Source organism: Nyctereutes procyonoides, unplaced genomic scaffold (genome assembly GCF_905146905.1).
Source record: "Nyctereutes procyonoides isolate TBG_1078 unplaced genomic scaffold, NYPRO_anot_genome, whole genome shotgun sequence".
Lineage (NCBI taxonomy): Eukaryota > Metazoa > Chordata > Mammalia > Carnivora > Canidae > Nyctereutes > Nyctereutes procyonoides.
The window spans coordinates 31488197-31512296 of NW_026575020.1; the positions used below are offsets into that span (position 1 = coordinate 31488197).

The window sequence follows — 24100 nt, forward strand, 5'->3', positions numbered from 1 at the left end:
TGCCCTGTTCGTGTGCTGTGGTGTTGGTCCTCATCACCCATTTTCAGTTTCACCTGCAGGGTCCCACTTTCTCTGTGGGTTACCGAGAAGAGTGTGGTTTAGTTTCCACCCATCTGGGGAAGGTGATTCTAGATTTCTTTGAGTACTTTGCTTTCTAATTCTGTTGTGCTCAGATAGTATAGTCTGTGATTTTGGTCCTAAATCTATTGAGATTTGTTTTATGGCCCACCGTGTGGTTTTGTAGAGTGTTTTGTGGGCTCTTGAACATGGTGCTCTGTGTGTGGGCACAAACTGGCTGTGGGTGCTGTTCACAGCCCTGGCCCATGGCCACTGTGACAGGACTTGAGGTCTGCACTGTCTGTTATTGGTTTTACTCTGCTGTGTTGGTGTTTGTAGTCTGCTGGTACGTTTGCATCTTGGAGGCTTTCTGTATCATCTTGGTGGATCAATCCTTTGGTCATCACGAAATGTCTATCTCTCTCACAGGTGATGGTCTTGTCCCTAGGTCCACCTTGTTTCCTCTAGTGTGGCTACTCCAGCTTTCTAAACACTGGTGCCCATGTGATGTATCCTTTCCCTTCCTCATAGTTTTATTTTTTTACTCTCATCTGTCTTTCTCTTCTCTTTTCTTTTCTTTCTTTTCTTTTCTTCCTATTTTTCAGTAATCTCTCCACCCAATTTGGGGCTTGGACACACAATCCTGAGATCAAGAGTTGTAGGTTCTACCAGGTTCCTCTTTCTTGAGCCTTACTTTTAATTAAAAGTAAGAGAAGTTAAACCCAAAATAGAAGAAAGAAATCAGTAAAAATCTAAAGCAGGTTTTTAGAAGATTGACAATCCAAACCAAACCAAGGAAAGAAAAAAAGTAACAGGAATTACCCAGAGCCAGAAACAGGAAACATCACTACAGACATACACACATTTATCTTTTTATGTATAAAAAGATAAAATCTTTTTTATCTTAAAAAAGATTAATAAAATGAGAGTCTGCCTTATTTTTGAAATGTTTAGACCAATTACATCTAATGTGATTATTGAGATATCCGGGTTTGATATCTTATCTGCTTTCTATTTATCTCATTTTTTTCCCTTTTCTTTCTTCTTTTATGGCTTCTTTTGGGCTGGGTATTTCTGACCTTTTTTTTTTTTAATTTTTATTTATTTATGATAGTCACAGAGAGAGAAAGAGAGAGGCAGAGACACAGGCAGAGGGAGAAGCAGGCTCCACGCACCGGGAGCCCGACGTGGGATTCGATCCCGGGTCTCCAGGATCGCGCCCTGGGCCAAAGGCAGGCGCCAAACCGCTGCGCCACCCAGGGATCCCCATGACCTTTTTTTTTTTTTTTTAAGATTTTATTTATTTCATGAGACACACACACACACACACACACACACACACACACAGGCAGAGACACAAGTAGAGGGAAAAGCAGGCTCCCTACAGGGAGCCTGATGAGGAATTCAGTCCCGGGCCTCCAGGATCACGCCCTGGGCTGAAGGTGGTACTAAACTGCTGAGCCACCTGGGCTGCCCTGGACTGGGTATGTCTTAGTACTCTGTTTTATCCAGTAGTTTTGGGGAGCTGGTTAAGAGTTTACAATATGTGTCTTTAGTTCTTTATAGTTTACTTTAGATACAGTGATAACCATTTCACAAATGACGTTATTTCCCTTCCTGGCCTCCATGATGCTGCTGTCATTTACTTTACTTTTATCTCACATATACTAGTTTTTGCTTTCAACAGTTAGATTCTTCTATTTTTTTCATTATTATTATTTTTTTAATTTATTTTTTTATTTGAGGGAGAGAGTATGTGTGAACAAGGCAGGGAGGGGCAGAGAGAGAGGGAGAGAATCCCAAGCAGACTCCATGCCACGACCCTGAGATCATAACCTGAGCTGAAATCAAGAGTTGGACACTTAATTGACTGAGCCACCCAGGGGCCTCCAGATATCTTCTAATATAATTGAAAATAGGGACTGTTCATCCACAGACTTTCCATTTTTATTGCTTATTCCTTTGTGTAGATAAAGAGCTCTCAAAATTTTGGTCTCAGTTCCCCTTTACACTCTTTCTGTCAAGATTTTATTCATGAGAGACACAGAAAGAGAGGCAGAGGCCCAGGCAGAAGGAGAGGCAGGCTCCATGCAGGGAGCCCGATGCGGAACTCGATCCCAGGACTCCCGGATCACGACCTGAGCCAAAGGCAGATGCTCAACCACTGAGCCACCCAGGTGTCCCCCACTTTACACTCTTAAAAATTACTTAAAAATGTATTTTAAAGAATTAAAAAAAATTTAATCTATCAATATTTACCATTTAGAAAGTAAAAACAAAAATTTAATCATTTGCTTAATAGTAACAGTAAACTCATTTCATGTTAGTAATTATTATAAATAATGTGTTTTTATGAAGAATAACTATTTCCAGAAGAAAAAAAAAGTATCTTACAGTTTTGTACATTTCTTTAGTATCTGGCCTCCTGGAAAATAAGTTGGATTTTCTTATCTGCTTTTGCATGGAATTTGCTACAGTGTGTTTCTGTTGAAGTGTATGAAGATGCATCTTTGTGTGGATACGTAGCTTGAAGAGAGGAGAGTGCGGATGGATGTGTTTGAGATGATAGTGTCGCAGGATGCCATCCTCTCTTCTACTCTCGATGTGGCCTCTTCTTTATGATGAGCTGTGTAGACTCTGGGCTGCCAGTCTTTGTGCCATCTTCTGGATTATTTGCACAGATGTGGATGATGTCTGGGTGTATCTGTGGGACAAGGGAAGCTTAGGGTCCTCCTATTTCACTGTCTTCCCTGCAAGTCCATATGCACCTCTCTTTTGTTTGTACACTGAAACCCAAAAAGCAGTAGTTTTCTTTTTTTTAAGATTTTATTTATTTATTCATGAGAGACAGAGAGAGAGGCGCAAAGACACAGGTAGAGGCAGAAGCAGGCTCCATGCAGGGACCCCGACATGGGATAGAGCCCGACGTGGACTTGATCCCAGGTCTCCAGTATCGGGCCCTGGGCTGAAGGCGACACTAAACCACTGAGCCACCTGGGCTGCCCAAATAGTAGTTTTCTTTTTCTTTTTTAAAGACTTTATTTATTTATTAATGAGAGACACACACAGAGAGAGAGGCAGAGACACAGGCAGAGGGAGAAGCAGGCTCCATGGAGGGAGCCCGATGTGGGACTCGATCCTGGGTCTCCAGGATCACGCCCTGGGCTGAAGGCGGTGCTAAACCGCTGAGCCACCCGGGGTTGCCCCCAAGTAGTAGTTTTCAAAGATTAATCACAATATGAGATTTGAAACTATTACCAATTCTTAAAAATTTTTGAGATAAAATTCACATTATAAAATATGCTATTTTGGGATCCCTGGGTGGCGCAGCGATTTAGCACCTGCCTTTGGCCCAGGGCGCGATCCTGGAGACCCGGGATCGACTCCCACGTCAGGCTCCCGGTGCATGGAGCCTGCTTCTCCCTCTGCCTGTGTCTCTGCCTCTCTCTCTCTCTTTCTCTGTGACTATCATAAATAAATAAAAAAAATTTTTTTTAAAAATATGCTATTTTAAAGTCTACAGTTCCATTTTTTTTTAAAGATTTTATTTATTCATGAGAGAGAGAGGAGGCAGAGGTAGGAAGAAGCAGGCTCCCCATGGAGTTGGGAGCCCATTGTGGGGCTCAGTCCCAGGACCCTGGGATCACGACCTGAGTCGAAGGCAAACACTTAATGGACTGAGCCACCCAGGCACCCCTTGTAGTTTTTAATATATTCACAAGGTTGTACAGCTGTCATCACCAATTTCAAATGTTTTGATTATGTCTAGAAGGAAACTACCCATCACCACTCACTCCATGTCCCCACCCCAGCCCCTGACAACCACAGACCTGCTTCCTGTCTCTGTGGAGTTGCCAGCCGAGGGCATTTCACACCAGCAGGACCATATACTGCAGTCTTCTGTGTCTGGCTTCTTTCGGTGTCATGTGTTCTCCTGCCACCCAGGTCGTAGCATGCACTGGTACTTCATTTCTTTGTACGACTGAATGGTCCCTCCGTTGTGCAGATGAGCCATGCTGTCTCTGTGTACTCGTCAGCGGATGGGATGCTGGGGTTGTGTCCACTTTCTGGCTGTCATAGATAGTGCTGTTGTGGTCGTTTGTGTATGAGATTTTGTTTGGATGTGTGTCCAAGTTTCTTGGGTATTTAGGGATGGAATTCCTGGGCGGAAACTCAGTGTTTACCTTCTTGAAGAGTGCACCATTTTACATTTCTTCAGCAGTGACTGAGGCTTCCAGTGTCCCACGTCCTTGCTGGCACTCAGTTTCTGATTATTTGATGTGCACCGTTCTAGAGGATGTGAAGTGGTGTCTCGTGGCTTAGGTCTGAATCTCCCTAATGACAGGAGCTTCTCATTTCCATGTGCGTGTAGGACATTTGTAGGTCTTCTCTGGAGAGAATTCTCTTTATATCCTTTGTCCATTTTGAAATCAGATTCTTTGTCATTTTATTGTTATAAGAATTCCTTTATTTGTTCCAGATACTAGATCAGTGACTTTTGTATCTGGTTATATTATTATTATTATTTTTTAAAGATTTTGTTTTTTCATGAGAGACACAGGGAGACGCAGAGACATAGGCAGAGGGAGAAGCAGGCTTCCTATGTGGGACTTGATCCCAGGACCCTGGAATCACACTCTGAGTCGAAGGCAGATGCTCAACCACTGAGCCGCCTGAGCGCCTCTGTCTCTGGTCATATTAAAAGTCCACTTATGGTTCCTGTGTCCTTCCTGGCCCTGCCACTCACCACAACTTTGTGACCTCACACACCGGTAATTTGGAGCATGGTGCATGGAGGGCTGTAGAGATCTTCTCAACGTTGTCAGATCTCGTGAACGGTATCAAAAATTACATTCATTAACGTCACCATCAGTCTAATCGGAAAATCCTTTCCACAGTAGAAAGCTGTCTAGCAAATGACAGAAGCACATTTTCCAAAGTATTTTTTATTATGAAAAATTGTAAATGTGAAGAAATATACAGAGAACACCCATGTACCTACACTTAAATTTTACATTTTGTGATACTTGCTCTGTTATTTATCCATCTGTCCATCTCTTTTGATTCACTTACTTTAAAATTTATGTATATTGATTTTTCTTCTTTTTAAGACAGATTTTCTACGTTCTTGATTGATTTGCTTGAGTTCATTTATCTGTATTCTTGTTTATTTGTGTTAAGATTTATTTATTTGAGAGAGCAAGAAAACACTAGTGGGAGGGGTAGAGGGAGAAACCTGATGCTCTATCCCAGAACCCTGGGATCATGACCTGAGCTGAAGGCAGACACTTAACTGACTGAGCCACCCACGCGCCCTATCTGTATTCTTGTTTAATAAAACATTAGTTCTCTGTTTTTTCATTTGATTGTAGCTTTGACCACATCCCTTGAAGCATTGATGAGTATTTTTCTCCATGATTTTATTTATTTTTTAAAGATGTATTTATTTTGGTGGGGGACAGGGTGGGGGAAGGACAGAGGGAGAAGGAGAGAGAATCCTCAAGCAGATTCCATGCTGAGCGAAGAGCCCGACTTGGGGCTTAATCTCGGACCCCAAGATCATGACCTGAGCCAAAACTGAGAGTTGGAAGCTCAACCGACTGAGCCACTCAGGTGCCCCTCCGTGGTATTATTTTATAATTGCAATTTTGATTTTATCTTTGGGTTAATCATTCAGGAGAGAATAATTTCTAATAAGCTGTATTCGTTGTTTAAGGGGTATGCAATTAAATTTTACTATTAATGTTTATTTGGTGTCACGTGTGAATGGGTAGGGGGCATGTGAGCTACCTGCGAGGCTTGGCAGCAGGGTATCCCAGCCACATGGTCTCAGCAGTGGCATTTGCTGATAGTGACAGCTTGTACTATTTGTGCATCCCAGGCTTTCAGCGATGTGGCTCTGTCATGAGGTGGCAAGTGTCACACTGATGTGTAGAGGCACGGAATGTTTCCTGGAGTAGCAGGCCAGCTTTGGTCCCCACATTGAGCCCAGATCCTGTGGAATACATATATTACTGCATATGTATAATTGTCTTAAATGATCCCTGTGTCTAAGGGGACACAAACAAGCGAGGTGTGGGGGGGTCTCCGGGTGGCAGAGTGAAGAAATAGATGTGAAGATATGGAAGCCATTGCCCTTTTATTTATTTCATTTTTTGTTCTTTGCCATTGCCCTTTTAATGCTTTTTTCTTCTATTTCAGGTAAATCTTAAAATGAGAGAGATAACAGAGAAAGAAGTTAAGTTAAAACAGCAGTTATTGGAAAGTCCAGCTCATCAAAAGGTAAAGGGTGAATTTAACTGTTCTGGAATGCCTCTAGTTAACATTGCTCCCAGTTTGAAAGAATTGTGTCGGTGTTGACTCCTGACTTATTCTCTATTTGCACTGCCCCAGAGAGGAGTGAGACTCCGAGGTCTCCTGGCAGACTGGCTCTGCAAGTGCCTTGGAGGTGGACATGGCATTGTGCTCCTCGTTTCTCCCTGGCCAGGGGGTGGTCTTGTATTTAACTTTGGAGGGTGACGGAGATGTTGGGAGGTATTAGAAGCTCAAGAATGGGGAGTGGACAGGGTTACCTGGGAATTAGCTTCTAGATTTCACCAGTTGAGGAGAAGATTGCCTGCTGTCAAACGTGCCCTTGAAGATCCCTTATATTGCCTTTGAAGCCCAGTGTAGCTGGTGGTGTGTCTCTAAAACCCTGCATGGAATTCAGGCAGATAATGTTACGTGTCTCATGAAATGACACAGATGGTGCCTTAGACATTCTGGTCATTTCTGTCCCATCCTTTCCCTATGATAGTATTTTTTTTTGCTAATAAGCAGGTGTGTGACTGAATCCATCGTAAACATGTAATGTGGCCTGATTGCATCTCTGGTCTCAGCGTCCCCTTGCCGTCTCCTCTTGCTCCTGGATTCTGGGGATGCTGGGGGCACCACACCCTGGGCCACACTTTTGTGAGCCCCTGTGTTGCTCAGATGGGCACAGATGACGTACTGAGAGCCTCTCTGAGTTGCAGTTGGCACCTGTCCTTCGTGATGCCTGGCCCATGCCGAGTTTCCAGGGCTTCCTTTGCTCTTGCAGAGGCTAGTGTTGTGGAGGTGCCTGTGCCCTTCCACTTCCATCATGTGATGATAGAGGGTGTTCATGTCATGGGCCCCGGACAGGACTTACCTCTCAGAGGACGTCCCAGCTCTCTTGTGAATGTGTGATGGTGTGTGTGGCGCGGTCCATCCGTGGCCTGCCTGCTGTGACACTCTCTCCTGCTTCCTCCCCTGCTTCCTGAGCAGTCCCCCTCCAAGTGGTACTGGAAGTTAGTGCCCGTAAGTGAACTCCGTGCGCGCCAGCTGCATCCAGACAGCCATCCTGTTGCAATCACTTGCTTCCATTAAACAGCTACTCACACCTGAACCTGTTTCTTTTGTTTAATGTCCTCTTTGGTATTGTTGTTGCTTTTCTACAGTATGAGTGATAACCTGATTCTGGGCTCAATAGGCTTTTTGTAGACCACACTCACTCTGGTTTTGCCCAATTTCTTAGGTAATTTTAGAGATAGAGTTTTGTGTTTCTTCTTATGGACACTTAGTTTTTTATGCGACGGACATAAAAGAGGATCCATCCCTATTCTAGCAGATACCAGAAGGAATCCTCTAATTTCCAAGTTACTTATCTTCCCTAATGGTGGTATTTAATGTGATATCTCTTAGTGTAACATGGGTCATCTGATGAATGCAGGTAGCGTGCCTCGTGGAAGGCTGCTCGTGTGGCAGAGAGGGACCTCCTTCTTCAGAGACGTCTGCTGGGGTGTGTGGAGCACGCCTGCTGCCTGCCCGCCAGCCTGAGGAGGGCAAAGGGGCAGCCAGGCAAGGGTCTGAATTGGATCAGCAGGGATACAGGATTTCTGGAATCCAGCATAACATTAAATAGGAATTTTCCCAGAGAAAGTTAGAGTCGGGATTTGGATCTACAGTTTTAGCTGTGCTCTACTTTGTTATGTGTTTTATTTTATTTTTTTAATTTTATTTATTTATGATAGTCACACACAGAGAGAGAGAAAGAGAGGCAGAGACACAGGCAGAGGGAGAAGCAGGCTCCATGCACCGGGAGCCCGATATGGGACTCGATCCCGGGTCTCCAGGATCGCGCCCTGGGCCAAAGGCAGGCGCTAAACCGCTGCGCCACCCAGGGATCCCTGTTATGTGTTTTAGAAGCAGAGCCTGTTTGTTACACAATTCCTGTGGAAAACTATTTGGCACTCCAGGTGGTGCATTTTAGAATGAAGTTTTGGAACACAGATCTTTATGTAGACCTTAATTGCCCATTCTTTTAGTTTAACTATTCGGACCAGGTGGTCCTTTGAATTTTATCACAAGGGAAATACCATGGCTGTAAGCTGGTCAGCGGGATCCATGTGATCTGTTGTGCTTTGTGGCCACCTTTGGGGATGACCTTGCTTCTCTTGGAGATAGTAACAAGGAAGAGGACAGCCTTGTTAGTATTTACACACCTCTTCACTTCTGAATCCTGAAGGCCAGAGAGGTAAATACTAAGTTACGTTATTTAGTGAGGATATTGTCAGAAATTGAACTGTCCTGTGAGAAGCTAGGTCTCAGCTGAGATCTTACAGAAACTGAAAAAGGTGACCAAGAGCAGTGAGCCTGCAGGTTCCCTTGTGGATGATGGTAGCCATGGCTGTGCCCACAGCGTCCAGCAGACGGGCTAGTGAGGATGGGCATGGGAGGGTGTGGTCAGGCCGGCAGGCTGAGACGCATTGCCCTGGTGGCTGCGGCCTGGAGGTTTCAGTGAGCTGGCTTGGAGGTAGTAATCACACAAGCTCTCTGGATCCTGCAGTTCAGTTGTTTTCCCTTATTTTAAACACATGCCATCCATCTTCACTGGAGAAGCCATTTGCTTTACTGCATGCTGTGGTCACTCACAATGTGTGCTGTCTCGTGCGTGTATGTGTCTGTGGAGGCCTGGCCTGGCGCATGCCCTTGTGCCCTGCATGCTGCAGCCCCAGACCAGCCCTGTGGGTAGTGCGGGCGGGCTGCCTGTTGTAGCCTGTGTTACGGGCCCTGAGAAACAAGTTAAAGTCTCCGTCAACACAGACTTCACAGACATGAAATAAACCGTATTCCTGTTTTGAAAAAAATGTGTTAGGTGTGTCTTACGCCAAATATTAGTATTGATTATTCTCCCCTGTACATTTATTCAGACTTTAAATTCTCGATTGCCGAGAGAGATGGTTTTTCTTCGGGTTGAACCCCTCTGCCTAAGTCTCAGAAATCCACAGTCATTAGTATGGACTGCTGGTTTTCTTTCTCTTGTTGGTATTGTGTACTTTCTTCCCTTCAAGAAGATGCAGCTGTATTGTGAATGTTAACGCAGAAGAACCTGAGCGAACGCGCAGCAGGACGTTTGGGACAGGTGACTGCGTGGACTCCCCTTCCTTGGCGGCTTGTGTGTCTGCACACACGTAACCAGACATTGAGTTGTGGGGGCCACGCTGGGAGGCTGGGGGTGGCTCAGAACATAGTGCACACCCTCTCCTCTGAAGGCAGAAGTATGGAAACCTTGCAAAGCCCCCTGTCTCGCAGAGCACCTTGCATGCATTCAGTCTCCTCATGCTGTGCCGTAGTTCTCAGAGGGTCCAGTTGATGTATACATGACATTTTGTCTAACCTGGTTTGGAGAATTTCTCAAACCGTATATTAATGATGTTTTGTACTTTTCTTGATGGCTGAGGTTAATGCTGATAATACTCAGAAAAGGAGTAGTAAGGCAGGTCTTCTGAGCCTAAGCTTGTTCACCATTTAACTTGTTTCTCATTCTTTCAGAGTGTGCGGCTTTTGGTAGCATAGCCGTGCATTCTGCCTCCGCTCTTGTGTGCCCCTTAGCCCAGGACGGCCTGGCGCCATCAGCAGTCAGTTGCTGTCTCCCAGGTTAGCCATGGTGCTTGGTTCCCTGGATCTTGGCATGTGTGTTCAAGACAAAGGATGTCATCCGACTCTCGAGCTTTTCCTATGTGATTGCCGTTGTTCTGACCGTCATCCAGTAGGCATTACATGAGTTCTCAGAATAACATCAGTCATTGTGGAGGCACATCATGTGCAGACTGTTTTCCTTTTATCAACTGCAGGTGCGCTATCGCCGAGAGCACCTGTCCACAAGGCAGCCACCCTACTTCCCATTGTTGGAGGACCTGATGAGGGACGGCAGCGATGGGGCTGCTCTCTTGGCTGTGGTCCACTACTACTGCCCAGAGCACATGAAGTTGGACGGTGAGTGCAGAGCTTCCCCTGGAGCGGACCTGGGTCCTCCAGGAGCATCACACGCACACTGGTCCAAACATGTAAAAGATGGGGAGTAGCACACTCAGTCTTGATACCATCTGGGATATTCTCATACAGATTAAAAAAAGTACGAGGATGATGTGCTTGTACTTAACTTGCATTCTTTTATCTCATGGAGAAATTGGGTATTTGGTAAAAGTGTTAAGTATGTGACTTTTCTTACATTTTGGAAGGGTTGGAATTTTGTCTGTCTTGCTAAAATTGGTTTAAAACCTCTAGCAGCAGGGTGCCTGGGTGGCTTAGGTGGTGAAGCATCTGACTCTCCATTTCAGCCGAGGTCTTGATCTTAGGGTTGCGAACTCAAGCCCTGTGTTGGGCTCCACGTCCTACTTGATAAGCAAAAACCAGCTAGAACCTTGTCTGGGGTTGGGAAAGTGCAGAATCTGATCATGATCATGAACGACTCCTGTGTTAGGCTGGTGACATTACAGTGCGTCTCTTAGGCACTCACAGCCCGATGGCAGAGCAGGCGACCCCATGACAGCAGATGCCTGCCAGGGCCTTGGGCACAGGAATTCTGATTTATGTTTGCTAAGCATCCTTCTTTCTCTCAGAGGGAGGGAGATACAGGCCAAGAGCTTGTGCAGCCAACTACCTGTGAAATATCCAGGGGATGGAGCAGAAGTTGGTCCTGCCTCAACTACAATAGTGCTGGATTATATAGTTTTTGTAGCTAAAACGATAGTTGAACTTGAAAGAAAGGGAGAGTCTCTAGTTCCAGAGAGGGTCTCTGTCGTGGAGTGAAAATCCTGAGTTGACACCTGTCAGGCCTCTCATGCTCATCTGGCCTCGGGCCCGTGTGTGTTTGTGAGCATTGTGACCAGACCAGGAAAGGGACTAGGAAAGGCCCACATACTGGCCATGGAAAGATACAGGAGGCTTGTCTGAGGACTGTGGCCCTAGGCCTGGCGTGAAGGTCTTTCTTGAGGAAACAGCTGCCAGCGTGCATCAGGGGCACGAAGGGGTTGGAACGTATGCTGCCTGTGTGGCAACGGGAAGGTTCTTCCTGAACTAAGCCCATCACTAGTGGAAGCCTTGAGTGGGGCACGTGGGAGAGTGGAATTGTGCTTATGGGGCACCTCCAGGAGCCAGGGCCACCACGTACCCGCAGAAAGTAACCACCCCCTGCTGAAGATGAGCTCATGGGAGAGCAGGGCCATGTGGAGAAACAGCCTGTGCAGAACCAGCAGTTACAACACGCAGGTTTGGCACCCAGGTGTGGGTGAAAAGGAGTGTTGGAACAAGAACACAGGATGCTCAAGATGACGAAGGACATAAAGGGTGGGAACCCTAAGAGATGGGGGAGTGGGGTGGTTCAGTGTGTACTGGCACTTCCCTGTGCCCTCAGCATCTTGTTTTGAGTTGCCTTCTGTGTTCTGGGTCTTTCTCAGGTCTGCCTTCTGGCTCACCAGCGCAGACAGCTCCTAGCTTCCCTTGTGTCTGACCTGCTCCTCTGACCTGTCCATGAATGTCTAGCAAGAGGGAGTTCTCATGAAGGAGGAGGTGGGAACCTGGGTCGATGTGGTGGTGTTGAGCCTTGTGGCGTCCAACAACAGCACATTAGTATAGGTTTTAAAAAAGTCACAGTCCTGAGTTCAGTTACAGACACTGACTAATGGAGCCACGGATATGAGTGGAGGAAGACCATGGAAGATTCGGACACGATGAACAGGATTGGTCCAGTACACCCACTGCCACAGCAGACGCTCTTTTAAAATAAGCAACCCAGGGGGTGGGGGTGGGGGCTGTCTGTAAAAAATGGACTTGATTAAACCCCCGAAAGAAACCTCAACAGATTGCAGAGAATGGATACCTTTCCCACAATGCAGTAAAATGAGAAATCTTTCTCCAAATCTTTAATGCTTAAAAACCAAAGAAGATACTTTGAAATATTTGTGGACCAAAGCCATAGTCATAGTGGGGTTCTCTTGTGTGCGCTCCACAGGGCAGGGTGTTTATCTGTTTTGTTCAGTGACACGTCCCACCCATGTCACTCCTGCCTGGGATGGGTCCATGTTCAGTAGACACTTGTTGCATAACGAGTGAACAACACACACCCGAGCTTGTGTGCAGTTGCAGGCCACTGGGAAAGGCAAACGCATGGCCTCAGGGCACATTCTGGAAAATGAGGAATTTCAAAAATGAATGAACTAGGTTGATCTAGTGCATTAGGAAAGAAGCCCAGAGAAAGTGGAAGGAAGGAGAATGAGGAGTAGTAGCTTTCTCTCCCCTTCGGTGGTCAGAAATCCCCGACACAAAGGAGCTGAATTGCAGATTCCATCTTGGAGAAAAGCAGGACACATCTGGAGCATCAAGCACCTAATTATGGAGCAGTGAGCAGCAGAGGAGCTCAGGCCAGGGAAGCAGGCCAGCCCTCCTGTATCTAGGAAAGGCAGCTGAATGGACGTGCGAAGGACGTGGGATACAGCGGTGACTTGGTGGAGGTTCTTGCAATGACGGACTAGTCCTGTCGCCTCCATGAGGCAGTGGTGATCTCCCCACAGACCTCGGGAGACGAGTGTACGCTCTGGGGGTAGCTGAGCACACAGCTCTAGGCTCAGATGTCTCACGTACAGGCAGGCAGGCCTGAGGTGGCATGCTGAAATCAAGGCCTTGTGTAGAATTCTTCATACTGGAAGGTGGAACTGGTTCTCCTCTCCATTTGCCTGCCCCGGGAAGCCACTTGTCTTCATTAGCTCCGTGGTGTCAGTCGGCTTACATTCAAAATGGGGAAGGACTCATTGATGAATAAAGAGGATACGGTACCTGTACACCATGGAACGTTATGCAGCCGTAGAAAAAAAGGAAATCCTGCCATTCATGACCACACGGGTGGACCTAGAGGGTATCAAACTAAGTGAAATAAGACAGAGAAATATAATTTCACTTGTGTGGGGAATGTGAAAAACCAAACAAAACAGAAATAGTGGTAAATACAGAGAAACAAAGTGGTGGTTGCTGAGGGGGGGGTGGGTGCCATAGGTGAAGGGTGAGGAGGGCAAACCTCCAGTTAGAAAGTAAGTCACGGGGTGAGCAGTAGGGCACAGGGCGTGCAGTCAGTAATGCTGTAACAGCCTAGTGCCATGTCAGTTGGTGACCATACTCCCCGCATGAGCGTTTTATGTCTGTGATTGTTGAGTCACTCTGTTCTAGACCTGAAACTGATAAGATATTGTATGTCATTTATACTTTAAAAAATTGTAATTTCCCTCTCATCTTCCTTACTTTCATCATATCAAGTGGGATAAAATAAAGCTCTTGAAGACATTTGATTTTTACCAGCATTTCTTTGTATTACCAATTTTTAAAGTGAACATGTGTTTTATATCATTCATGGCATATTGACAGTTTTTATATCATTGAATGAATAAATGCATATGCAGTGCTGAAAAGACAACGGGGAAGGATTCGCCTCTGCAGACACCAGCCTTGGGCAGAAGTCTCACAGCTGCTGCCCTTTGACGGCCCCCCAAGAGGGCCTGCCTACCGCCTCACTGCAAAGCCTACTTTCGGCCCTCTTACCCTCGACTCTGGGTGGCTGCCAATCCCCAGACATGTGAGGAGGGCACCAGCCTGAAAGCGAGGCCAAGTCAGAGGCCGTGCAGGAGGGCAGGAGAAAACACGGGAGGTGAGGGAGGGCACTGAACCTGTGGCCGGGGACAGGGTGCTGGAAGAGACTGTTGGGAAGACAGGGTCAGATACAGGTGTGCAGCATAACTGGGCACACATGGACTCTTGGAGATAAGATGTGGCTACTGATATTTAAGAGTTTGTTCAAGTGCTGGAGGCAGCTTTGGAGAGCTCTTCCCGAGAGTAGATCTCAAAAGCAAAGTGGACAACAGGTGAGAAGAGGTGGAAAAGTGACGGGACAGGAGGGCGGGAGAACTTACCGTGGACAAGTTCAGAATGTGCAGGAAACGGTCTGTTAGAAGCCGCTGGCCACCTGTGATAGATGCGATGTGAGCTGGCAGGTTCTCAGCCCGGACAACCTGCTGCAGACAGGCTCCATCTACCCAGTCTGCCCTCGGGGTCCTGCCCTCACAGTGCTGCCTCTGGAAGCCACCGGCCCTGAGTCCTGAACAAGGAGGGTCTGTTTATGGTCCTTGGAAGAAGATTTAAACTATATTCTTAGATGCTGAGAATCGGTGTACAGATTGTGATTTCCTTGGATTGTTTGTTACCAGTCCAGTAAATGTATTTTCACAGAAATGGACAAAGTACCTTAAAAATTCTCGTGGAAAAGTGGAGGCCAAAGGGGCACGGTTAGTGTTTTGTAACATTTTGTTTGGATTGGTTTACATTTACAGGAGGAGGTGCAAGGAATGCTTGCTGTACTTTACCCAGATGTTCCTGCTGTTAGGTTTTCATCTGAACCTTTGGAGAAAGACTTGGAGGCAGTACCGGGAAAGCTGACGCACTAAGGCATGGTCCCATCAGATTCTGTCAGGCGTCCCGGTGCTCTCCCCACCGCCGCTGCTCCCCGTGTAGCCTCAAGCCCAACCCGCTGCCCGAGCAGGTGTCCAGCCTCTTTGCAGCGCCCTGTCATCTGCAGCCAGGCCAGTTGCCAGTCTTTCTTGTCTTTCTTGGCCTTGACCTTTCCAGGAGTACAGCAGCTTGTTTGGCTTGTTGAGTGTCCCTTGTTTGGGTCTGTTATGTTCTCCTGGTTAGTGTCAGGGCCTGCGTTCTCAGCAAGAATGCCCCAGAAGGGGTGTGTCTTCCCAGGGTGGGTCCAGTGTCAGTGAGCCCTTGGGTCAGGTGGTGTTGCCGGGCTTCTCCAGTCTAAGACCACTAGTTTTTGCTTTCATTAGTAGTTTGGGGAAGGGGCTCAGATTGAAAGCCTGTTTCTCATCAGGCTTTGTTCTGCTGGTGGTCCTCTCACATGCATCTGTTAGCCTGTGCTGCAGGGGGTGTAGTCTTCCTGCCACTGCTTGTGTGTTGATTTATATCAGGAGGGCCTCACAGATTCTTGTTGTATCCAGTGGATTATAATCCGTGGGTTCATTATTCTGTTGTGAGTTATTGCAAGTTTCAGGCAAGTTGATTTTGAAGCATAAGAATGTGGGTACTTGTCCCTGTAAAGACCAAGTTTTGTTGAACTTTACATTGGCCACACTGGGTGGCTTGGGCCTGGGAGAATCACATGGCCTGGAGGAGCCAGACTGGTGGCATTCCAGGGGCGTGGTGCTGGTGAGGCGCAGAGCGCCATGGAGGAATGGCCGTCCGTGGGGGAGGCTGTGTGGCCTCGGTCCACCTGAGGTGGGTGCCCCTGCCTTGGGTGAGAGACCTACACCTGAAAAGCAAAACTTTGGAATTTTGAGAGGAAAATACAGGAAAATATTTTTAGGACATTGGTGTTGAGATGGATTATTGAAATTACAAAAAAGCACGAGCAATAGGAAAGATTACATTTAATCATAATACAGTTCAATGTGCCGACGAACAGTATGAACAAAATGAAGCAATAAATAATATCCGTGAAAAAATATTTGGAACAGACATACGTTAAAGGATCATCATATAAATCCTCTGGTAACCATAATGAGTAAAGAATTTTGTACAAATTAAGAAGAAGATGGACAACCTTGGGAGAAAGAACAGGCTTCTGGTAGAAGAGGAAGTCAAGAATGACCCCATACTAGTGGCCAGCAATGTGCCATTTCGGAAGGGAGGATTTCACACCTGCCCAGGTGGTGCTGGCAGGCAGCAGTGGGCAGGTGGCCAGGTGTGCAGAGCGAAGGTCCTGGTCTTGCCAGCCCCTTCTTGGAGTGTTGCAAGTGCTGAGAGTGCACACAAATTTGGTTCTCCCAGCGTAATAGTGAAAATTGTAGGATGCTGTATAGCCATTCACATGAACGATGAAATCTGCTCCTGTCAACATAGATGTCCTTGGAAACTTAAAACTGAGTTTGGGGGAAAAACAGGCTATGAAATGATGGGCGGAGTGTGTTCTCCTATATGTAAAACTCAAGAAAGCCAGGCCAGCAGTGTCGTCTTGATGGGCACACAGCATTTGTGGCAACGTTGACACCCATGTGGGAGGGGGTCATGCAGCAGGAGGGGGGGTAGGGGTGGGCTTCAAGACAGTCGGTAGTATTTTATTATTGAGAGGAAATATCTGAATCAGATAAGGTATGGTAGGCACTTTTTCCATCTGTGTGGGAGGGTACTGGGGTATCTGATCCTAATATTTCATAAGCAGAATTTAAGGTAAGGAAGCATTTCTGAGCAGTATCAGCATGCTCAGTTACCCAGCTTCTCAAGGTTTCTCTGGAGAGTTGACCGTGCAGGGTGTGGTGTCAGGCCCCGTCCATCAGAGACTGTGGCACACCACGGTCGTGCTTCTAGAAATAATTATTGAAATTATTATTTTAGTAGTTATACTTCTGAGCTTGTTTTCTTATTTAGGTGTATTTGTGACAGAACCACCATAAGTGCTCAGCGCAACTCCTTCGTTATTCCTGAGCTGTGTCCTGGTGTTTGTTCTCCGCCCTGTCCCCCAGCACCCACTCTCCCAGGACTTGACACCCAAGCAGGAATTACCCGTTGGAGGGTCTGGCCCCCTGCAGAGCCATATACATGGCAGACTGTCCCACCCCAGATGCCAGGAGCTGCAGTCCCAACCTTTTGAATGGAGGGAGACTTCTGCTGGGTGTTGTCTCCTGATTTTTTTTGTGATCAGTAGTATTTGCTATTATTCCTTGGAGAGCCTGGTGTTTCCTGTTCTGTGCTCTGCCCCCCTCACCCCCCAGTGGAGATCACTTCAGGCAGAGGATTTCCAGTTGGTGAAAGAAGCTTGGTAGAATATTAACTAGCGTGCAGCAAGGCCCTTTGATAAACTGCAAGGTGGGGGCCTTCTATTCTGGAGCCCCAGTCTTAGATCATGGAGAGTTTCTCTTGGGCTTTTTAGATGTTAACAGTTAAATTCAGATCCTGGAGATGCTCAGATCTTTTTCTTGAGTGTTCTCTTTATGTATTTAGTGTCACTTGTATTCACTGTGATCTTTAAGTCTGTAATGCTACTCTTTTAAATACTACCATTCCCTCCATTTAAAATGTGTTCAGGGCAGAACCAAACATACATAACACGTATGCACACTTAGGGTGGAGACCATCTTCGTGATAAATCGTACTTTTCTCTTTATCCGTCAGATATATGCTTGAAGGAGGTAACGTCGATGGCTGACAGCCTGTACAACATCCGGCTTCTGAGAGAGTTCTCAAATGAGTATCTGAACAAATGCTTCTATCTCACCTTAGAAGACATGCTGTATGCTCCCTTAGTGTTGAAGGTAGCCGTGAATTATTAAAGACACATTTTTTAAAACTGTTAGTGAATAAGCTACTTACGGTATCCTTGTTTTTGTATGTTTTCCTTTAGCCGAACGTTATGGTTTTTATTGCTGAGCTCTTCTGGTGGTTTGAGAACGTCAAACCAGATTTTGTTCAGCCCAGGGATGTTCAGGAACCGAAAGATGGTGAGTGACAAACCTTCTGGAAATTGGTAGCTATTTTGTCCGAGAGATGCCAGATAGAGAAGGTCCCCTTCGTGGGTCTCTGCCTTTCCATATGACATGGTGTTGAAGTGCTTTCTCCTGGGAATACGGAGAGCTATGCTGCTGTCTTCACTGCCTGTCTGCTGCTTTTGCACTGTGGCCCATAGCAGTTACTCCAAGAGCTCTTCACAGTAGTGTGGCTCTGGGCCTGTGCTTATCCTGTAAAATCAGAATCCCAGCTTATTTGGAGAAGAGCTTCTGGATGGTTCTGATTAGCCTCCTTAGTTGGGAAGCTCCACTCTTGTCCACGAGAAAGAAATAATCTTACCATGGGTAAAATAAATCTGCCAGCATTTGAGGATCTATAAAGATTTAAGAAGATAGGATGAGAGAGTATCTTTATGTCTTTGTGAGTCCTTATAAAGAATCTAAAAAAGTGACAAAGGAAATAATGAGGAATACAGCCACATTAAAATTAAGGTTTTCCTTTTATTGAAAGAAGATAGAGTTTAAAAAAAAAAAAAGCTAGTCACAAGGGGGAGAAGATGCTTACAAAATTTACAGTAGGTACCTGGTACCCAGAGCATATCCCTGGTACTCGGTATAACTGGTACTCAGAACTTATACCTGGTACCCAGAGCATATCCTTGGTACCCAGTATAACTGGCACCCAGAGCATATCCCTGGTACCCAGTATAACTGGCACCCAGAGCTTATCCCTGGTACCCAGTATAACTGGCACCCAGAGCATATCCCTGGTACCCAGTATAACTGTTACTCAGAACTTATACCTGGTACCCAGAGCATATTCCTAGCACCCAGAGCATATATCTGGTGTCCAGAGTGTATACCTGGTACCCAGTATAACTGGCACCAAGAGCGTATCCTTGGGATCCCTGGGTGGCGCAGCGGTTTAGCGCCTGCCTTTGGCCCGGGGCGCGATCCTGGAGACCCGGGATCAAGTCCCATGTCGGGCTCCCGGTGCATGGAGCCTGCTTCTCCCTCTGCCTGTGTCTCTGCCTCTCTCTCTTTCTGTGTCTCTCATGAATAAATAAATAAAATCTTAAAAAAAAAAAAAAACGTATCCCTAGCACCCAGAACTTATGCCTGGTACCCAGAGCATATCCCTGGCACCCAGAACTTATACCTGGCACCCAGAGTGTATCCCTGGTATCCAGAGTGTATACCTGGTACCCAGTATAACTGGCACCCAGAACCTATACCTGGCACCCAGAGCATATCCCTGGTACCCAGAGCATATATCTGGTGTCCAGAGTATATACCTGGTACCCAGTATAACTGGCACCAAGAGCGTATCCCTGGGATCCCTGGGTGGCGCAGCGGTTTAGCGCCTGCCTTTGGCCCGGGGCGCGATCCTGGAGACCCGGGATCGAGTCCCATGTCGGGCTCCCGTCCCGGTGCATGGAGCCTGCTTCTCCCTCTGCCTGTGTCTCTGCCTCTCTCTCTTTCTGTGTCTCTCATGAATAAGTAAATAAAATCTTTTAAAAAAAAAAAAAGCGTATCCCTGGCACCCAGAACTTATGCCTGGTACCCAGAGCATATCCCTGGCACCCAGAACTTATACCTGGCACCCAGAGTGTATCCCTGGTATCCAGAGTGTATACCTGGTACCCAGTATAACTGGCACCCAGAACCTATACCTGGCACCCAGAGTATGTAAAAAGCTCATGCATATCAATAAGAAAAAAGAATAGAAGAATGAGCAAAAGACCAGTAGCTCAGCAGAGTCGTACTCCAAATGCCTGATAAACTTGTGGAAACATGCTCAGCCTACTTAGTGAAAACAGCAGTGATGAGCAGACACCCCAGCAGCTTGGCTGTGGGATAGTGGAACAGTGCGGGGGGGTTTGGGAGGAGAAGGCAGGTGTGGCACCCCCCTTGCCACTGCCACCCAGCTCAGGACCCTTAGCACCATGTCTTCCTTGAGAGCCCGGTAGCCTGTTCTGCCTCTGCCAGTAGGGCTGCCTCACCTGCCTGCCTCCCCACTGTGTCCTGTGCAGTCACGCACTGCCCGTGACCCTTCCCTGTGCCTTGGACCTTGCCGTGCTCTCCCAGGCATCTCAGCACCTCCCACCCCCACGGGAGTTCCCCTGGCAGTGAGGGTTGAGAATCACCTTTGGAGCAGAGCCAGCGCAGGAGTTGCAGATGGGAAACTGCAGGGTGTTGACCATAGGGTGTTGTGACGTGTGCTCTGACCTGGAAGGGCTGGCCTCTGAAGGATGGGAGGTGGGTTGTCAGACCAAGTGGGAAGGAGGCTTGGAGGCAGCAGTGCAGGGAGAAAGAGCGTGTGTGAGGCTCACTCTGGGATGTGGTCTGCACAGCAGGGCTCACGATGGTCCCTCCCCCCCGGCCCCTCTCTTCTGTAAGGTGTGTCCTGGTCTGATGCTGGCCGTGTGGGTGCTGGGCAGCCAGGTCATGCCCTGAGCTTTTGGCTGTAGGTGCGGCTGAGCCCTGCAGAAAGGAGAGGCAGACTCCAAGCAATATATGTGTGTGTATGTCTGCCAACGTGAGTCACTGGTCTTCCCACAGTTGGACTTGGTAGAGTAGACATGCTACCAAGTGGTCATTTGGCCTTCTCGAGGACTGGTGCCCTCTGAGGGGCTCTGTGCTGGCCCCGTGCCTGCCTCTTGCCTCCTGCGTATGGGTCCCCCCACCTCTGACCCTTCATGCATGTGCCAGTGTGCTGGGATCTGATGACAGGCTGGCTGGCAGTGACCAGCAGCACCTTTCCACATTCTGAATTGACCCACCTATTCACCCAGCTTGGGCATTTGTTCTATCAGCTGGCCAGCACGTGGCTCTAGGCAGGGGCTGCAGGGCTGCTGGGGCTGTGGTGGAGGTCACAGGCAGCCTGAGGTGCCGACAGTTGGGGTGCGTGTTTGATGGCCAGTTCGTCCTCATTACTGGGAGTGTTGTGACAGTGCTCAGCTCAGGACAAATCATTTTGGATATAGACACTAGGTGTCCTGTGGTCAAGGCACATGGTCTCTGCCATGCCCAGTGCATGCCAGGGCTTATTTTGCCTTTTTTTTTTTTTTTTAAGATTTATTTTTTGTGGGGAGAGAGCGTTTGCACACGGTACACATGTTGAGGGAGGGGCAGAGGGAGAGAGAGGATCCCAAACAGACTCCCTGCTGAGTGCAAAGCCTGATGCAGGACTCATTCCCGGGACCCTGAGATCGTGACCTGAGCCTGAACCAAGAGTCACATGCTCAACTGACAGAGCCCCCCAGGCGCCCCAGGGTGTGGTAGCCACTGGAACCTATAGACCGTGTGGCTCTCCTTCTGGTACCTGGAGTGCGGTGCCTGGGCCTGTGGAGGAGCGCTCTGTGCCCCCTTTACGGCATCTGTGTCACTCGGCAGGAGCAGGATTCAGGTTGCCCTGTGTCACCTCCAGAACCCTCCTGCTGGATGCAGGCGCTGGGTGGTACAGTTTGTGTTTTACTTTGGATGGGATGACCTGGGTGCCCTTGACCCCGGGCCCCTGGTCCTGGTTCTGAGGTGCTTGCTTGCCTGCTGGCAGTCCAGGGGGCCACCTGTGCTCAGAGCCTGAGGCCAGAGGATGCTGTACATGTTTCTGCCAGTGCAGCTACACTTGGGCCTTCCTTCCTGGCTGACTTTGGCCAGGACCCAGCTGGTTGCTTCCAGGGCAGCCTTGGGAATTGGAGATAGAGTCTATGGCTCTGTGTCCTTCGGGTCTTTGAGGGGGTGCTGGTGGTCACTGTCCCCCGATGGGATTAGGAGGAGTTGTGTTTTACTGCTGGGGCTGGAGTGGGGCACAGCTTCTCGGGCTCCCCGCAGCATTGCTAGCACCGTGTGGCTGTTGCTTTGGCTATCATTTATGTTCATCCCCGGATGGAAGCAGGCGATCCTTTGGCAGCTGGACTTTGGCCAGCCTCTGCTTCCCTATCCTGGAAGGGCAGCAGTGATGCTTTGGGCCTCAGGGTGTCGGTGTGGACTCTCACCTGTGTCCAGCTGTCAGGGACACCTCCAATGTCCCTTGTCCCCAGCACAGAGGCTCCTGAGTAAATGGTGTCTGTCCCTGTGGGGTCAGATTCTGGGGTCAGTGCTGGGTGGTCTTGCCTCGGGGTTGTGGGTGCTCACCTCTGGTGACAACTCTTGTCTGGGTGGTTGGTTCCAGGCGCAGACCCTGCCTCAGGCCCAGAGGTGGGGCATGTGGGAGCACCTCCTGTGGGGAGGGGGACTGCCCTCAGTACCCTAGCCGCCCATCCTTGGTTTCTTCTTCCGGGACAGGTGGCCTGATACTGTCTTGAGCCCGGGACAGCCGCAGTTGGACAGTGGAGGGGTGGTCAGAGACACCAGTCGGCTTCACCACTTCTTGCTCTAATCTGCGGTGTAGCTTTTAATTTTGGTATAATGTTTGAACTATTCATTACTGCAAGATACATTTGTTGAATTTGAAAACGGTTTTTTTGAGAAGTTTGGTTTCAAGTAAAAGTTGCATTATTTTTAGTTTTTTTTTTTTTAAGATTCTATTAATTTATTCATGAGAGGCACAGAGAAAAAGGCAGAGACACAGGCAGAGGGAGAAGCAGGCTCCCTGCAGGGAGCCCAATGTGGGACTCGATCCCAGGACCCTGGGATCATGCCCTGGGCCGAAGGCAGATGCTCCACCACTGAGCCACCCAGGAGTCCCACATTATTTTTAGTTCTTATAAAAGCTGCAGGTTTTTTTTTTTTTTAGGTGCTTCTTGCTAATGTTTTGAGTAGCTGTAATAATGTGAACATTACTATAAATTGCCATTTATGCAGCTAAAACAGTGTCACACCACAAGAGCAGTCGGCCTCCCATTCCAATCTCCAATGCCACCAAGCGCAGCTTCCTGGGCAGCCCCGCAGTGGCAAGTCCGGCCGACCCGCAGCCACCCACTCAGCCGCCAGCCGAGGGCGGTCCCAGGCAGCGCCTGCGCCCCGAAGAGCCTGAGCACCTGTGAGTCAGCATCCTGCTGCCCTTTTCCTGTCACTTTGTAGTTTGAATCACAGTGTCCTTCTGAAGGGGTGATGGAGAAGGTGCTGGGGGGTTGGCAGTGGAGGGCCCCCCAGGCAGGCAGGTGGTGATCACAAGTCACCATGACCCCGAGTGCCACTTTTGGGGATATTTATCCCAGGTTTGAAGTTCTTGGTTCTCCTTTGGCTTGTTTAAGAATTAATTTTTCCCAGAGAAACTCTGGTTTCCTGGTTGATTGCTATGAATTCATGCTGCTGTTTATTGTACATTTGCTGTGGACCTTGCAGACCGATCAGCCAGTGATGCTCTCCTGTTCTTTCCACTTAGGGGGAAAGGGGTCTCTGCCTTTAGCCCGTCCCACCCTTTACTGCCGCTGAGACAGAGACAGCAGAAGGCCGTGCAGGGGGAGGGCCCTCCTGGTAAGAGCACTGCTTCCCTCCACCCTCCTCTGTCATTCCTCCTGTAACTTAATTGGAATAAGCGTTCTCAAGTTGAACCTTCCTATCGTGATGTAGTCATTTTAGTGAGAAAGATTATGGTAGAAAACATTTTAATTTATACTGATATTCATTAGAAATTATAGTCTTTACAGCGAGAATATCATTAAAATCTAATAAGTTGTATGAAGTATACATAAAGTTGCTACGTTGTGCCTAAGCAAGAACTTCTCTGTATTGATGTTTACGTAAGTTTTGATTATGTTATATCATGATTTGGACTAATTACTGAATTATGTGTTACTTATTGAAACTGGAAATTTCCTTTGGTGTGAGATTTACCTGCTTTTCTCAGGCAGTTCTGGGGTACTGGGTTAGGGTGCATTTCCTTAGAAATGGTTATCACGTTGAAAGAACTGCAGATGCTATGAAATCAGCCACTTAATATCGAACACCTTCTTTCCTCTACATGCAGATCAACGACACCGGTCTAATTCTTTAACCCGAGTTGACGGGCAGCCACGGGGGGCAGCAGTAGCATGGCCAGAAAAAAAGAACAGGTGACCTCTGTCTTTCAGATAAGTTTCTGTGCATTCGTTAGGCTGACAGCAGTTTTGCACGTGGGGTCCAAGGCCCCTGGGCTCGCGGAGACCCACCCAGGGGTCCGCAGGTCACCACCGTTTCCTGGTGGTGTTGGGGTGCTCGCTGCTGGTCTCACTCTTGTGACAGGGCTGAATCAGGGTCACATGTGGGCGTCTGGGCCAACAGGAGAGACA

The 24100-nt window shown here is 47.8% G+C and overlaps 1 protein-coding gene across 1 annotated transcript in view; it reads left to right on the forward strand.

Annotated features, from left to right (window-relative positions):
• The window catches only part of CAMSAP1 (calmodulin regulated spectrin associated protein 1), a 66521-nt gene that overhangs the window by 28881 nt on the left and 13540 nt on the right, over positions 1–24100 (forward strand). The window contains 8 exon segments of the mRNA XM_055319610.1: positions 6259–6339; positions 7342–7374; positions 10191–10332; positions 17554–17693; positions 17783–17879; positions 22692–22869; positions 23215–23306; positions 23800–23884. Of these exon segments, the coding sequence (XP_055175585.1) occupies positions 6259–6339; positions 7342–7374; positions 10191–10332; positions 17554–17693; positions 17783–17879; positions 22692–22869; positions 23215–23306; positions 23800–23884 (848 nt within the window).